Source organism: the organism of the source record quoted next, unplaced genomic scaffold (genome assembly GCF_019419815.1).
Source record: "Pyrus x bretschneideri cultivar Hongxiangsu unplaced genomic scaffold, Pyrus_bretschneideri_v1 Contig9, whole genome shotgun sequence".
NCBI lineage: Eukaryota > Viridiplantae > Streptophyta > Magnoliopsida > Rosales > Rosaceae > Pyrus > Pyrus x bretschneideri.
In genome coordinates, this window is record NW_025999831.1 from 3,089,719 (window position 1) to 3,106,706 (window position 16,988).

General features: G+C 37.2%; 1 protein-coding gene and 2 long non-coding RNA genes across 5 annotated transcripts; all 3 read right to left on the reverse strand.

Annotated features, from left to right (window-relative positions):
- Positions 1-211: 211 nt before the first annotated feature.
- LOC103963322 (ubiquitin C-terminal hydrolase 12) lies at positions 212-10,581 on the reverse strand. 3 transcript variants are annotated; one of them, XM_009376156.3, is made up of 32 exons: positions 10,419-10,581; positions 10,119-10,188; positions 9,747-9,891; positions 9,488-9,645; positions 8,434-8,699; positions 8,115-8,333; positions 7,928-8,036; positions 7,718-7,833; positions 7,317-7,415; positions 6,695-6,804; positions 6,072-6,146; positions 5,591-5,669; positions 5,349-5,495; positions 5,196-5,276; positions 4,966-5,085; positions 4,735-4,857; positions 4,154-4,231; positions 3,951-4,039; positions 3,756-3,864; positions 3,523-3,591; positions 3,293-3,403; positions 3,148-3,203; positions 2,874-3,051; positions 2,678-2,779; positions 2,516-2,587; positions 2,144-2,209; positions 1,873-1,938; positions 1,551-1,637; positions 1,268-1,384; positions 1,076-1,150; positions 891-977; positions 212-777 (listed from the first exon to the last, which is right to left on the reverse strand). In XM_009376156.3, exons 1-32 carry the CDS (start codon positions 10,446-10,448, stop codon positions 736-738), a joined length of 3,351 nt encoding a protein of 1,116 aa, XP_009374431.2. In that variant the 5' UTR covers positions 10,449-10,581; the 3' UTR covers positions 212-735. The 3 variants fall into 3 exon arrangements, with proteins under 3 accessions (XP_009374431.2, XP_018506967.2, XP_009374414.2); XM_018651451.2 differs by having other exon boundaries at positions 10,119-10,191; positions 10,419-10,578; XM_009376139.3 differs by having other exon boundaries at positions 9,747-9,894; positions 10,119-10,191; positions 10,419-10,578.
- A 1,920-nt stretch (positions 10,582-12,501) lies between these two features.
- Positions 12,502-12,970, reverse strand: LOC125473505. The gene is made up of 3 exons (XR_007255385.1): positions 12,880-12,970; positions 12,704-12,778; positions 12,502-12,567 (listed from the first exon to the last, which is right to left on the reverse strand). It is a non-coding gene; the product is annotated as an uncharacterized LOC125473505 (long non-coding RNA).
- A 1,517-nt stretch (positions 12,971-14,487) lies between these two features.
- Positions 14,488-16,427, reverse strand: LOC125473504. The gene is made up of 5 exons (XR_007255384.1): positions 16,368-16,427; positions 16,142-16,222; positions 15,171-16,024; positions 14,690-14,867; positions 14,488-14,594 (listed from the first exon to the last, which is right to left on the reverse strand). It is a non-coding gene; the product is annotated as an uncharacterized LOC125473504 (long non-coding RNA).
- Between the last annotated feature and the right edge of the window lie 561 nt (positions 16,428-16,988).

The following is a 16,988-nucleotide window of genomic DNA, read 5'->3' on the forward strand; positions in this document are numbered from 1 at the left end:
CAGCAGCCCCAGAGGCACTGCTTGCTATGACTAGTGGATTCATCCGAACCTGATATAAATTTGTTTTGGCATTGTATAAAGTATGAAATATAACAAAATAAATGCAATACGAGTGCTCATTTACTTCGGTGTGTAAATCAACATGTCACACACTGGATGGATGGAACTGTAAAGCGGAAAATAAACAGATCGATACATACAAACATGCCAATGTGAAATCGTATATCTTATACAATCTGAGAGCCAGAATTCTGAACATGCCAACCATGCTAATACAAACCCGTTTCGCAGTTTTTTGTTTTCCAAGGGCTTCACGAAAATGAGAGAAAATTAATTGAACACGAAAAATAATATTACGGAACAATCCTACATGCAAATGTAGCCAACCGTACCCGATATACATGCCCTCAAAATCTCCTTATGTACTGCTAAACTACAATGGAGCTGTATAAGGAAAGCAACCAACCTCCGAAAGCAAGGCGGTGCCTTCAATAAGGAGGTAAAGAAAACAAACAACAGAAACAGAGCACATCTCTAGCAGGGGGAGATGATCTTCCCCTTCCCCGACCACGTGAATGAATATTTGATCCCAAACGACAACAATCGATTGCTTGACCAAATCACCCCTATATGAGCTACATCTCGTTTGCATCCTGGCTATTTTCCGACTGCCTCCGTGGCACTGAGGGATGCTAAGTACAAGCTGACGCACTGGTCGAGGACCATCAGCTCTTATTAGTTGTATATTTTAACCGGCTTCTCATATGTGTGACGGTTCTGCAAAATATTGTGAGGTGAATCAAAACCAAGAAACGGGAGGTATCCATTTATTTGATAACACTATTTTGGCATAAGAATGTGAAATTTGTATAACACCAAGCAGCATTTACCTGATTTGCTGCATAAGCTCTCTTAGGAGCATTATCAGAGTGCTCCAACCCAAGGTACTGCTCCCATGCACCATAAACATCTCTTCTCTGAGAAAAACAAAAACCATAATAGTGGAATTAAAGAACCGGCAACGCAATAACGGCTATATCCATAAGCACAAAATTACAATAGACCATAGACATACCTGAAAACGGCTGGAAACAACATCAGAATCCTGCAAATACTCTGGACGACCAAGTGACAAGAATGCAAACTTCCACTGCACAACCACAAGGGAAATAGATGAGGAACAAAGTAAAGAACTATTAATTCTAGCGGTAATACAAATCTTTTCCTCCAGCAATGTTTGAATGTATATATGGTGTGGATCAAGTACCTTGGCGAACTCCTCATCGGGGACCTGCAGTTTCTTTTGTATCCGTTCTTTAACTTCAGCTAAAGTTTCACCTTCATGGATGACCAAGAAGAAAGGTTCCCCAAAATTTTGTACTTGCTGTTGAAATGTACAAAGAACAACATTGTTACTAAAATCTTAAAAGTATTTGAATGAATCACTCTTCATCTTTAACTGAAACAGTAATCAAATGGTTCTACCAAGAAAATATCAATTAATAAGCAAAAATTCCACTTTCAAAAAATTTTATTAAAATTTCCCATACCATCTGGTTCTGTGCAGTGTCTTTTGTAAAGTGGTAAACATGAATCAGGCGATCATGGAGACCCAAGTTTTTCTCTTCTTCTGGAATCTGATGCACGAGGAACAAAGGAAAACAAAAGGTCAGCTGCATAAAGAGCACCGGTAAAAAAATATCAATCCAATTCAGTCCTATGAAGTAGTAAGGATGCTAATCCAGAAAGGGAAAACCAACTAATTACAGATCATGCCCATAAAACTACATCCGCAGTCTAAAAAATTTCAATTGAATAAAGAAACTTCCCAAAATAAAACTAAATAAAGAAAAGGGGGCGAAAGGAACTTGCCTCCTCTGCACGCAAAGTCCAGTACTGGTCATTTATATTCTCAATTTTCTCACCATGTGGGAAGATCTGAAAACAAACAGAACGAACTGAGTGCAACTACAGACTAAACTATATACATTAAATTGGAGGAAATAATTTCTGATACAATAATATCCTTTAAAACATGCCAAACATTACAAATGGGGCCACGCTAGATGCATATCATTTCTGGGAAAAGTGACCCAAAAATAATTTACCTACATGCCGATACAGCTGATAGACAAGTAATTACCTTGTAGATCTTGTGATAGAAAACCTCAAGCAGTCGGAGTTCTGCCTTTGGATGAGACAGTTCTACCTGTTTCAAGTGCACCATTGAGTAAAATCTATTATACTGAACTTTTAAAGGAGGCAGAGATAATTATTTGAGCATCTAATTATTTTTTCAAGTTATGATTATCAGTGGAAACTGAGTGAAATCCATTATAGACAGCCTTAAGGACTTAAAGTACAAAAACCTGTAGGAAAAAGGACACAGATTTTTAATTAAACGTAATATAATATGTAGTGCACTGCATCGGTGCTACACATACATCAGGCTAGTAACTCTAAAACGAAAAGAAAACGCACATAAAATTTCCAATATGATTGACAGAAACCATACCTTCGTTTTAAGTACATTAATCACGTCCCCTACAGTGCTCTGTTTGGGCAATCTAATATTGTGAATCACCACCTGTAAACATATCACTCAAGATTATGATCTGCACAATGATGTAATCGCCGTCCATTGCCAGAAGACGTTGAAAAAAAGTCTCACTCATACCTCATCTTTTGTAGCATGATGAAAAGCAACTTTTAGATTTTTTAGGCCTTGCAATTCTGGCAGGGGGATGTCCAAGACTTCATAATACAGGATATCAGAGCTCTGAAAAAGGAAACAAGCATAATAAGTAGCCACGCCACATGATGCTTATGAGAGTGAAAATCAAACAGAGGAAGGTCAACAAAGTGCAACTTACTTGATTGTAATGAACTAACATATCAGTTAAATGCTCTACTCCCCGAAATTTAATTGGTTGGGGCTTAGGTTGCTGAGAATAGCAGTTATGTGCAGTGAGTCTTATTTTGGTGGGATCATCCAAACCAATTTGGCGAGCCAACTTCTCCACCACATCATCGTAAGTGTGTTGCTTTGACCTAAAAAATAACAAGAAAAAAACAATTAGAGCACTGAATAATAGAACGATGATGGGCTGTTCAACTATGAGGGACAATGGTTCAGGAAGTACTTACAATTCTAAACTGAAATCCTCCTCCTTAGGTTTCTCCAAAGAACGGAAATGAACAACCTGTAAAGTATCAAATCATTCAACATAGTTAGGTTTAACATTCAACAAAATACAGCTATAAACAAATTAAATGTTTCGACAGCTTGTACCTGGCGATTGTGTACGTATTCCAAAAACGAAGGAACATCAGGATATTTACATTCTTCTTCACTTTTAAGAGGAGTAGACTTCTGAAAGCAAATAATATCCCCATCTTCAATCTGGAAAAGGAAAGCAACCGATGGTTAACTAAAAAATACCTAGAAAAGCATCAAAATGTTAATTCCTATACCACACACATACTTACAATAGACCAAGCATGCAATATAGCAACAGTTACCTGACTTAATCGAAATGAGGTCTTCTTGTCAAGGTGTTCGCACATGATACAAGGCTCAAACTTAATTTCCTGAATTTTAGCACAAATACATATATAAAGTTTGCTTAAAGTTCGATAGCAAAAGAATGCAACAAATTATATAGTAAATGTAAACATACATATATAGTCTACATGTATATGTGTGTGTGTGTGAGTTAGGACACAACGATGCTACAAAATTAAGTGAAACAAACCTCATAAAGTTCAATTTCTTCCTCAGGGGCAAAACCAGCCAGTTGATTTAATTTTCCTAAAATCTCTGCTGGCTTACTAGAACTCTTCACGAAAAACCTACCAACAAAACTGGAAACAGAAAAGAAACTTAAGTTAGCAAACAAAAGTCAACAGAGAAAAAAAAAATTTAGCTAAGCAGAAAGGGCAGGAGGTACCGTAGTTCTCGTTTCTCAGGCTCATAAAGCTTAAAGAAAAGAAGAATATCTTCCTTGGTTTTGTCAGGCGGAGGAATAGGACGTAGATCCTGGAGAATTTATAGAAATAATAAAATGGAAGAAAAGATCCCTTTCATACACAATTAGAACTGCAATAAGCCTCACTACACAGGTAGTAACAAGAATAGAGTAAGACTGGTTACCGGCCCAAATGCTACTTCCAAAAACAGCTTTAGCTCTGCATTGTTTGTTTTATTTGATACCTCTCTCAATTGTCCAACCTGAAAAACGCAAGCCGTCATCAATAACTTGGCATAAGGCACCTAGACCAAGCTCTTCTTGGAACCGAAGTGCAGTTAAAAACACTCCAATCAATGGTTTATCACTGACCAACAGAATTTATTTTTATAGTTGAATAACTTCATTTGAAACTGCCTCAAACAATACTGAAATAAGAATTATTATCCGAATTCCAAAAACCCCATACATTAAGCACTTAAGTAAATTACAATTTCACAAAAGAGAGAACAATTATAATCATGCACCATTCGTTCATAAACTTGAGCAGTTCAGTGTTAGACTCTACAAAGACAACATTTGCCAATAAATCCAAGTGGGAGAAAAGTAAGAATAATAAGAAATTAAGAATTGGGAATTACAAGTCGGAAAAAAAAAAAAAAAGAAATGGGAATTATGAAGAAAACAAAAAATAAAGCATGCAGGCAAGGAGCAAGGCATCTTGTATTGAAAATCTATTCAAAGGTCGGAAGTGCAAAATACATACCGATTGTGTTTCTTCCTGAGGTGTCAATGGTCGATTGGGGCGATAAGTGTGGTTTTGTCTCTTGGCCCAAATCCAGAAACGCTGAAACTGCACTGGTATGCCAAACTCTTTTGCAACGTCCTCCTGTTAACCATGTCAAATTTAGGAATTCCCATACTATACATAACCCCAAATAGGTAGAAAAGAATAAAGAAGACGTAAATGCACAAAGGTCAGCTTGTACCGGTGTACCTTGAAAAGATTAAAGGGCGTTTGTTTCTCAATACGGAAACTATGAACTTTGTCATGGTCCACAAGGTCAAAATAAATATCCCTTCCAATTTGTTCTGTCAGATCCTCATCTCGAGCAACCTAAACACATCATTAGACTTTGCTATAATTTTTTTGTTCCACACCAAATATCTGTACTACCACACCTGAACAAGCAATGGTGAAAACAGGGATAAATTAGAAATCTTTACCTTAATAATTGTATAGAGGTGTGCTTGTGCCTTATATTTCCTTTTGTCCTCTTTCTCTTCTTGTTCTTTCTTCAACCTTATCTGAAATGAAACTAGAATGTCAGTTTAGTTTCTTAGTTGGAAACTGGAATCCAGAATTATGTTTGATGTTACCCTTAGATGTTCGGCTATGTCTTTCTCATCCACGTTACATATTATTTTGTCCTTATCACTATCCCGTATATACACAAGCATGTATGCATTTGAGTACTTTGTAAATTTGAAAGGAGTATTATTGAAGCCAGGATTGGTCTGTGGCAACTGTTGGAAAGAAACAACAATAGGTCAGTTGACAATTAAGAACTCCAAAGTTAAGGAGAATTATAGCAGTTGAGATACAGCCAAAAATAAACTACCTCTTCCTCACCACCATACTGCTCTTCTAAAGCCCTCTTCACATCCTCTTTTGTCACACGTTCATCATCAAATTTGTACCTAAAACAAGACATGACAAATTACATCATCAACATATATGAAATGCATGCACAAGAACACTCAGTCATGCATAAAAATCCAAATAAAGAAATACTAACATCAAAGTAATAGTTGAAAAAAAGAATGCGTATAAGTTATAGCAAAACAGTTGCTTTCTTTAAAGTTCTCAATCAGGCAGTCAGGTAACCAAGTTATGGTGCCAGAATCCATTGGAAAAGCAATGTAAGAAATATAGATTCCAATAAAACCTACTTATTTGATCAAGGAGTAACCAAAAAAAGTAAGAAGCAAAGCAAAAGAGAAGTGTGAGAGAATGTCTGTCTGTGCACGTGCTCATATGTGTTTTTCTATGTGAGAAACTGTAAACAATTACAGAGAGAAACAATTCCAGGAGATCAGTACCACTGGTCAGAGAGGGTTGGTCTGATGAAAGCATAGTAATGTCCACCATGCACCCCACCACTATGAACCAAGACACTGCAACAGTAGATAATAATCATAGTAAGTAACCAATTACAAAGTAAAAATTACGAAGCTCCACATAACATGAAGAGTACCTAACATGCAGATGCAAAAGCAGGTTCGAATAACTGTCTTCATATATGTCATTGGGATTTTTTTTCAATTCTATAACCACTACTGGGCACAATTGACGAATTAAACCTGAAGCTTTTCCCATAATCCCACCCAATCAACTAATAGTACAGAGGCACAATGCCTCAATAGTCGTAGGCATGAAAGAACTTTGATAAATAAGGAGACTCCTAGACATCATGAATGACCATGGATCAGATAGTTATTCAACGCAGCTTCAACTTCAATGGAAAAGATTTGATTTATCCACTGGGGGATTATATGTCAAGGTGAAGTAAAATTGAGTATGTTACACTCAGTTAAAAAAAAAAAAAAAAAAAACATGCAGAGTGCATGCAAAGGTCTGGAAAATAAAATTCATTGAAATAACATGCCAATTTTAGGAAACAGACGAACTATATTATATCAACAGTACATGGCAAAATAGATACCTATGAAGGGTGTAGAGGTTGCGAACACTCTTATCTGAGTCAGGTGATAGATATTTTCCATTCTCCCTATCAAGGTCAAGTTGGAGAGGAAATTCATAGCGATCATTTATCTGCCAAAAACAAATAATACAACATTCTTACCATGATAATTTATTTGCTTTCCATTTAAAAAATGTTATTATCACACCAAACAAACATAACCCAAGGGGTAAAACGAATTTCATTAGTATATAACTTCGAAATGCACTAGATTGAGAAAGTTCAACTAAATGGGGGGATCACTTCTTTTCCAAAAAGAAAGGCAAAAAAAAAAAAAAAAAACAACCAGTTAGTGGGATAAGACTTGGTTGTTGTTGTTGTTAAAATGGCAAAAAGAGAACCATATAGATTAGGTTTAATCGATCTTTCAGCATTCAGTCATAAAACAAAAAATTAAAATCAACATTAGAACCATTAGGCAAAGGCAAGTCGTTCACCTGAACTTATACAAAATTTGAAGATACATATTTGACATGCTACAGTTTTGTTTTCAACTAAGAAGCTGTTCATTACAATTCCAATGCTTCATGTAATAAAACAAATAGATGAAGCCGAAGGAGGAAGATAAACTTCCAGTACAAACCTTAACCATTGTGTCTCGCATAAAATCATACTCAAATCGCTTTAGCTGAAGTTGAAGAACGGGAGGGAAGTCAATAAATAGGACACCCTTCTTAGCATCCTGGAATAACATCCAAAATATTTGTTGAGAACAACATTTAGAATAAATAAGAATACTGCCTTCAGCAAGTGATTTAATGGAAAGAAAAAACTAAGGACGGCATCCAATCAGAATTTAGAATAGAACATGCATGATGCCACCCACAAATGTTTTGAGAACCACATTAAAAATTTCACTGGCAACAGGAAATAATGTAAACCACCAGTTTTAGAAAGGAGGTTTGTCAAAGGAAGCAACTAAGAGCAGCCTCAGATTATAATTACAGCATAAATGCAGTCACTGATAGTGATTCAGTAATTAACCTGCAAACCATGTTCTTCGGCATGGTATTTATTGTCACCCTCTAGACGTTCAACTTCCACATACTTGTCAAATGAAGCATAAACATCCCGGCAGCCTTTCACATCAAGCTGGAGGTCTACAAAGTAAAAAGAAGAAAGCAGTGGCATACACTGACATTCACAAAATATTTCCAATTCTTAACAATTGAAATTTGTGCAAGAAAATATTACCATAAAATGATTCTTTTCTTGTAGATTTGTAGTCCACGTTGATGCATTCAATGTAATTCATGTGATGTCCTTCAAACAACTGCTGTATTGTACCCTCCACAACAGTTCCCTGGACCCATGGAACAATTTTCACAATGAAAAGGAAACAAAAACTACAACCATCGTCAAAACGCAAAACTTCGCATACCTTCATTTTATCTTCAAGCTTTTCACAAAGAACTCTATTAAGTTCCTGCACATCATGTTGCATAAAAGAATCATATGTATCCCATCCAAAGGACTTGGTCAATTCTTTGGTTGCAACACTGCTGTCATTGTATTGAAGCTTATAGAACAAACTTTGTAGCGCCAAAGGAATGCTTCCTGAAGGCATGTCATTCTCAGTTGTTGGCATATGATACACGGCCTGGTCAGTAAGTCCAAAATTGAGGTAATTCTTTTCATATAAAATTCACAAGAAAATTCATGTTTAGCTTACAATGAAAACAGGAGATCACGTAAACGACCTTTCTGAAGTACGGTATATGGTACAAAGTCTGGAGAAGAGAATTCATATAACAAGTTGCTCCCTGATTCTTGAGCCCAACATAACCAGTTTCCTTTTTCGAGTCATATGACCAGTAATCAAGAACCTTACGGACAGCAACCTCAGCTTCAACCACAACTGTATCGTTCACCAGATATCCCCTACTCAGGTCATAGAGATCACCAAGAAGCATGAAGGAAGTGAATCCCCAGTCACTTTCTCTTGCATTGAACTGGTGTTGTGTGTCTGCACCATCATACAACAATTAAGGACAAAAGTCTTCAAAAGGTCTAGAATATGATTAAAGTTCGTTCAGTTCTGGTTAAATGCATTTCATATCATTGTTCTGCAACATAGGCCACACCAACAAAATACAATTCGTTATCATTTTTGAACTTCACTGCTCCAATTTAATAAGGTCAACAGACCACCTCAAGCTCATCTCTTAAGAAATGGAAACCCTTGATTTAGTTAGCATTTTCATCCTAGAATTCTTGCTTAATTGCACACAGTTTCCAAGTGAATTCTTCCTGATTTTAATTAAACTGTTAATCTATCTTTGACAGCCAGATACCTAAAAGGTCCAATCTATTTGGTTTTCAAATAACTTCGAACATCTGCTGGTACGTTGTACTCCATAATTTTTCTTTTCCCTTTTTCTCGAACTTAAAAAATCCCAAAACAAAATCACCATGGGCACATGGTCAGACCATGGGCACATGGTCAGTCCATGGTGCTGCTGCCATCAGCCAAGATGTTATAGAGAATGGGGTGGAAGAATTTTCTGTACTCTATAGTTCAGATATTTCGAGGACTAAAATTGGAATTTAAAGTTCACAATATCTAGATTAGGGGTGATCAACAAGATATTGAATGCGTTTAAATGACATCACCTCAGAAAAATGAAGTTGAAAACCAGCACAACCAGTTCAAAGATAAAAAGTTCTAATTAAAAGCCTTGGGTGTCCATGACTACCCAACGAAAAGCACAAACTTGAATGCTAAAAGGAAATAAGACTAGTAAAGGAATATACCCTTTCTTATTGAGTACTTGGTATGCATCTGATTAACTACAGCCAAGCTGAAGTGCGCATATCTACTCCACCCATATGGCAATGTCCCAGAATCTGCCACATCCAAATACATTGACAAGTAATCCACATTGTTTCCCTTGGGAAATATCAATATCCGCCTGATCAAACAAACCAAAAGCAAGTCAAAATCCATACAAATATAAGCCAAACTTAAGCTGTAATATCAGTTTTTGACATCTGGTAGACAGGTGAAAAATACCATTTATAGCCGCCAACAACGAACGTGTCAGAGTAGTGCTTCTTGGTGTTCAACCTAGTAAAATTCTCAATTGTCCAAGTGAATTTCATCGTTGGAGGATCCTCCACTGGCTGACTATCAACTGTACTAGCCGGCTCCACTTGGGCTACTACCAACACACCAAATACCATAAATTTCAAACAACATAACCAAAAACCTACAGAAAATGCAATCACTTGCACTCTAATCACACCCCGTGACGTCAAATTCGCACAAAAATAAATTCTTTCAGATCAATTACGAAACACATAACACTTCGAAACCACACCAAAAAACACAAACTCAAGAAATTCAAACAGTAAATCGTCGAAAAATTGCTAAAAAAAATTAAACCTTCCATAGGCTGAGGGCCTTCGACCACATCCGAGTGCGGCACAAGCATCTCTTCGTCCTCTTGCTGCTGCTGCTAACAAAAGACACAAAAATCAGAGCTCTGATCGACAAAAACCTAACCCTATCCTACTGAATCATAACCCTAGCAGCAAATCAATAAGTCGGTGAATTCCCAAAACTCAACCAATTCGATACCGACGATCGAGCCAAGAACCCTAGGCGATCAGAAACGAAGAACGAAGCCGAAACCGAAAGAAATTAAACCGAGAGTGGAAATGTAGAGGAGGAGTCGGTACTCACATCTAATGGTGCAGGAGTCATCATAGTCATTGCTGCCGCGCAACGAACCGTCCGATCGACGAATCAGAGAGACGAACGATAACAGTAGAGAGAGAGAGAGAAAGAGAGAGAGAGAGAGAGAGGGAGAAGCGGGGCTTCGTTTTGAGAGGATTCCCGAAAGAAACTGGCTCCGAGACAAGCCGCTCGCTGAGTGCAAACTCCAGGGAGGGGAGGGGAGGGGCGTATCGGGGATTTCGTGAAAGTACGGGGTTAGTTTGGGAAATGACGGATGGAGTGCGGTGGGTTTATGTGTGAGAGGCGTGAGATCTTGAGCGTGTGAGAGGACCAGTGGGAAGCCGACAGCTGGGGTGCGATGGGTTGGGTGGGGTACAAAATGGATGACGTGGCAGTATCCAGAGGGTCACGTGCGTGCGCACAGGCAAATGGCGGTGTGTGATCTTTCCTCGTACACTGGTATTTTCAAGCCTTTGTTCAAGTGGTGATGTCATAAATTCATAAACAATTGGAAACTTTACACAATTGGCACTGGACTTCTCCACTTTTATACAATCCGCCAACTTTAAGTTTTTTGTTCACATTAAGAGCTTCTTTAGATGTGTTTTTAAAATGATTAAAAATATTTTTAGAAAAATTGTTTCTAAATTCCAAAAGCACTTTAAGTGCTTTCTACAAGAAGAACCAATTATGTACTTTCTAGAAGAAGCACCAATTATGTGCTTCTTCCGGAGAAGCACTTAAAATGTTTTTTCATGATTTATTATCATTTTTACTAAAGATTATTTCTATTTTAAAAGTATATCCCAACTATCTTTAAATTTATTTAAATTTAAATTACAGAAACGAGGATACAAACTTTGATGCGGGGGGTGATGCATACTACTGAACTTCGGTGATATATTATTATCGTCACAATTTTAAGTTTAAGGGATTTTTCATGTAATAACTTTTATAAAATTTCGACGATAAATGCACAAAACTGGTGGTGGAGGTGGTATTATTTTGAAGAATAAAGTTGCCCATCGCTTTGCCGGCCTAACCTTTCGATTAGCTGATGATTGTATTTAGTTCGAGGAACATCCTTTTGTAATACGTGATTTGATTAAGGAGATCTCCCTCTCTTATACTTCTTAGCCTTTGAGCATTTTCAATGAAATTATGCCGCTTTATTAAAAAGAAAAAAAAAAAAAAACTTCTATGTTATTTATGACCTTTCACGTTTAGTTTTAATGAAAATTAGGTAAAACTTTAACCATGTTAGCTAGTAAACAGGTTATTCGTGTCATCTAGTGTTATACACGTAATAATCACGTTACGTTCAGCTTTTTAGAATTGAAATTCTCGTGTTTGTTTTTTACCTTTATCGTGTTTCCTATGTGTATCATACAATATTAATTACATTAGTTATAACCATTTGAGTATTTCATACTTTAGCTTCCAAATTCTATGTTTGATTCAATATCATTTCGCTTTGATAATAAACTTGGTCTGGTAATAGAATAGCGGAGGAAGGATGGCGATGGAAAGATATGTAGAAGAAATGTATAAGGAAATACGCACAAATGAAAGCAAATTGAATGGTTAGTAATCTACGTTGAGTACCAAGCAAGCAAAGCTACCTTAGGACAAAATCCAAAGTTTCTAATCAAAGTTTTATTCACACTTAAAAGCAATTTTTCATTATATCTATAGAACAAGCCTGCCAGTGAAGCTTTCAAATTTGGAAAAGCTATCTGCAAAGCTTTGTTAAGAGGCTCCATTTCATCCGTTGCAGTTTTTGGATTCGCCGTTGCCTCTGCTTGCTTTCCTTAACTCGGGCCAGTTCAGCCCCGAGTTTTGCAACCTTGGCATCATAACAAGATTTTACCACGGCCGCGGCCTTAGGGAGATTACTTGCCTACGTAAAGGCGGATGGTTAGCACGAGAAGTTGGTTTCGTAGAAGGGATAACTTCACAATACAGGAGACTTTTACCACGACATTCTCGGCTGTTCTAGGGACCGAGAATGCCGAGGTTAACAACTGAGAAGCACTTCAGTAATACTTGTAAAGCAGAACTTACCTGGCAGAGTTACTGCAGAAGCCCTCTTAGGAGCATTATCTGAGTGCTCCAACCCAAGATACTGCTGCCAAGCACCATAGGCATCCCGTCTCTAAGGAAAACAAAATTCATATACTGGAGTTACGAAAAACCCACGTACGCAATATCCATAACCGCAGTTCAGATTTACCCTCGGACATATAATATGAAAGCAAGGAGACTGGAATTATGACAGACCATAAACATACCTGCAATCGACTCCATACGATGTCTGGATCCTGCAAGCACTTTGGACAGCCACGTGACAATAATGCAAACTTCCACTGCACAACCGAAAGGGAAATAAACGAGGAAGCAAAATAAGAATCGATATTCATCTAATCAAACCTGCAATATATATATATATAAGGTTTGAGTGAAGCACCTTCAAAAATTCCTCATCGGGGATGTGCAATTTCCTTTGTACGCGTCCTTAACTTCAGTTAAAGTTTCACCTTCGTGGATGACGAGGAAGAAAGGTTCCCCGAAATTCTTTACTTGCTATTTGAAATGTATAAAGAGCAGTGAAGAAGATCATTAATAAGAATAACAAGTATTCTCGTGCAACCATTCTTCATATTTAATTGAGATAGTAAGCCAATTTCTGATTCGGAAAAGAAAAACTCTCATTAAAATTATCCAAATTTCATTCATAGAAAAATGAATTCGAATACCATCTGATTCTTCTGCGCAGTCTCTTTCGTGAAGTTTTTTGGACAAATCAAGCGATCCTAAAGACCCGAGTTTCTCTCTCCCTTTGCAAAGTGGTAAACTTGAGTCAAGCGATCACAAACACCAAGTTTTTCTCTTCTTCTGAAATCTGATACACACAAAAATAGAAACAACTGACACTGGCATCAAGCCAATTCAGTCCGACACAAAAGCACGTTTGGTATGTAGGATTGGATTGGAATGGATGAGTTTTCTTCATGAGTAATCCATCTTCTACGATCTATCCAATCCTACGTACCAAACGAAGCCTAAAGAAATGCAAATCCAAATTGGAAAACCAAGTAAATATTACAATTCTTGCCCACAAGACTAGACTCTTACAGTCTATAAAGTGTTCAACTGAATAAAAGAAGAAAACTGTACAAGTGAGAAAAGGAACTGGTTATTTATATTCTCAATTTTTTCATTGATGGTATGGTCTGAAAAGTGAACACGAAATTATGAACGCTCCAGATTAAAACACATCAATCAGACAACGAAGTTTCTGATACAATCGCTGGAATCATGCATAATCAACACTAACAGGAAAAGCGTCCACTTCTGGGGAAAATATGAACGGAAAAAATAGCTTACATGCTGATACATCTGACTACAAGAACAAGCAAATTACCTTGTAGATCCTGTGTTTGAAAACCTCAAGCGGTCTGAGCTGTGCATTTGGATGCAATAACCGTACCTATTTCAGATACATCACACATTGACAAAGTCAGTTATAGCAAGTATAACAGAAAAAAATGGGGAGGGGGTGAGCCGCTGAGGGGTGTGTGGACGATTTTTCGTTGAGGATCTATCGTATATTGTTGACATATGATTATCACAGCCACATTGTTACAGATATATCGTGCTAGTAGGTCTTCACTCTTAGAGCATGTCAAAGCGATCACGCTGTTCCATAAGAATTGTGTCATAAAAAAGAAATAAAAAAATTCAAAGCATGAATGGGACTGATTGTATCATATGGTTGGCAGAAATATTTAGATGAATATTGATGGATAGTCAAAAGTAACAATGCCGAAATAAAGAGACATCTAACCTTCCTTTTAAGTTTTTTTATCACATCCCCAACAGTATGGGCAATCTAATACTGTGAATCTCCAACTATGAACAAATTACAAAAGATTATGATGGACAATAGCGTAATACTCCATTTGGGCAATCTAATACTGTGAATCTCCAACTGTGAACAAATTACAAATGATTATGATAGACAAAATAGCGTAATAACGGTCCATAAGCAGGGAATCTGACCAAATATTTCTCTCAGACCTCATCTTTTGTAGCATTAAGAAAAGAAACTTTCAGACTTTTTAGGACTTGCATTTCTGGCAGCGGGATGTCCAAGACTTCATAATACAGTACGTCAGATCCCTGAATAGGGAACGACAATCATAATGAGCACCAATGATTCATGACGCTTATACAATTGACAGATGACAGAGGAAACTCAATATAACGGCACCTACTCGATCTTGAGGGATGAGCATTTCTTGTAAATACTTTACTCCCCGATAATTGATTGGTTGGGGCTTAGGTTGTTGAGAATACCAGCAATGAGCAGTGAGTCTGATTATGGTAGGATCTTCTAAACCAATTTGGCAAACCACCTTCTTCACCACATCATCATATGTGTCTAGCTTTGACCTAGAAAACATGAAAAAAAGTTTTAGCACTGAAGAACACAACAATGGACACTCCAACTACAACTATGAGAGACGGTGGTTCCAGGCAGAACTACTTACAACTCTAAAATAAATCCTCCTCCTTCGGTTTCTCCAAAGAACGGAAATGAACAATCCATAGAGTGTCAAATTGTTTAATATAGTTAGGTTTTTCTTTAAAAAAAGAACCTACGCTTACTCTTAAAGTAATAGAATAATGACCGTCGACAGTAAAACCAAGTAAAAGGAGGGCCAAAAACCATTCAAAAGCTTCCATAGCCTGTACCTTGCGACTGTTTATATACTCCATAAACGAGGGGACATCAAAATATTTACGTTCTTCTTCGCATTCAAGTGGAGTGGATTTCTGAAAGCATAGGATGTCCCCATCTTTAATCTGGAAAACAAAGCATCAAATATATAGTTTACTAGCAATAAGCAAAGCATCAAAACGGTTCATTCCTGTTATCGACACTTGTTTGCAATATGCAAGCATATAATTTAAATTTATATAGCAACAATTACCTGACTTAATTGCAACGAGGTCCTCTTGTCAACATTGACACAACTGACACTTGGATAAAACTGTATTTCCTGAATGTATCATTACATGTAAATTTTTCTACTTAAGAATGCTACAACAGAACGTGCATCAAATAGTTATATGCATGCATACATAAAGCGGACAATGTTTATGTAATGTATGTTATGGCACAGCTGATGCTAAAAAATTAATGTGAAACGAACCTGATAAAGTTCAATTTCTTCCTCAGGGGAAAACCCAGCCAGTTGATTTAACCTTACCAAAATTTCTGTTGGCTCACTAGACCTCCTCATGTAAAGCCTAACAACAAAACTGGTAACACAGAAGAAGCTTAAATCAGGTGGAGAATTATAGCTCTACTGATCGAGAGCATTTAACCCTACACCTAAGAATGGAGTTCGAATCCCCCCTCTCCCCTTCCCTTGTAAGTTGCAACAAAAGACTAAATCAGCGAACGAAAATGACATGGAGAAAATATGATAACTGAGCAGAAAGAGGCAGAGCTACCGTAGTCCTTGTTTCTTTGGTTCATAAAGCTTAAAGAAAAGAAGGATATCTTCGTTGGTCTTGTCAGGCAGAGGAACTGCGAGTAGATCCTGGAGAAATTCAAAGAAGCACAAAAATCAAGAGAAAGATCTATTTTCATAAAGCAATTGCAACTACAATGAGCCAAAAACCATGTCTAACAAGAAGATAGAGTAAGATTGGATTACCGGCCCAAAATCTACTTCCAAAAATAAATTTAGCTTGGAATTTTTATGACTTTCACTTGATACTGCTGCGAGTTGTTCAACCTACAAAACACAAGTAGCCATCATTCTTTTTGCAGACGACACTGATGGGCTCCAATGTCAACCTCAAAACACAATTAACAAATCCATTCTCACAAAATAAATCAGCGGTCACAATCATTCATAATTCGATGATAAACTTGAGTACCTCAGTCTCAGAGGCAACAAACAGTATCTAACCCCATCCCTTGAAAAGAAAAAGGTAGCACCAAAAAGAGGAAATAGCGGGTTACCACTAAAACCAGGTGACGAAATAAAAACCATGAATTAAGAGAAAGACAATTAACAAATCCAGAGATAAAGCAGATAGGGTAGGAGCAAAGCCTCCAAGTAAAAGTCTTCTGTAACATTGAGATTTTTGAAAAAGTATGAAGTATGAAGTACATACTGATTGCGATTCCTCCTGAAGAGTCAATGGACGATGGGGGCGATATGTGCAGTGTAATCTCTTGTGCCAAATCCAGAAACGCTGAAATTGCACTGGTATACCAAACTCTTTTGCTGAATACGAAAACTATAAACCTTTTCATGGTCTACTAGGTCAAAATAGAAATCCCTTCCAATTTGTTTTGCTAGGTCCTCATCTCGAGCAACCTAACCATACAAACAAATTTCTTCTGCCATTATTTTTTACGTACACCAGCTTCCTGCACTAATACGTCTGAACAAGCAGTGGTAAGAGCGTGGATAGACAGAAGCTTTTACCTTAACAATAGTATAAAGCCGCATTTTTGCCTCGTCTCCCCTTTTGCCCTCCTCCTCTTGTTCT

What these genes read in the sequence shown, in the direction of transcription:
- LOC103963322 (XM_009376139.3), bottom strand. Translation starts at nt 10,448, where the DNA reads ATGACTATGATGACTCCTGCACCATTAGAT. An exon ending in GAGGATTTCAGTTTAGAATT is followed by an intron (nt 3,052 to 3,147) that starts GTAAGTACTTCC and finishes GTTATTTTTTAG; the next exon opens with GTCAAAGCAACACACTTACG. An exon ending in TTGTTTCCAGCCGTTTTCAG is followed by an intron (nt 978 to 1,075) that starts GTATGTCTATGG and finishes TGTTTTTCTCAG; the next exon opens with AGAAGAGATGTTTATGGTGC.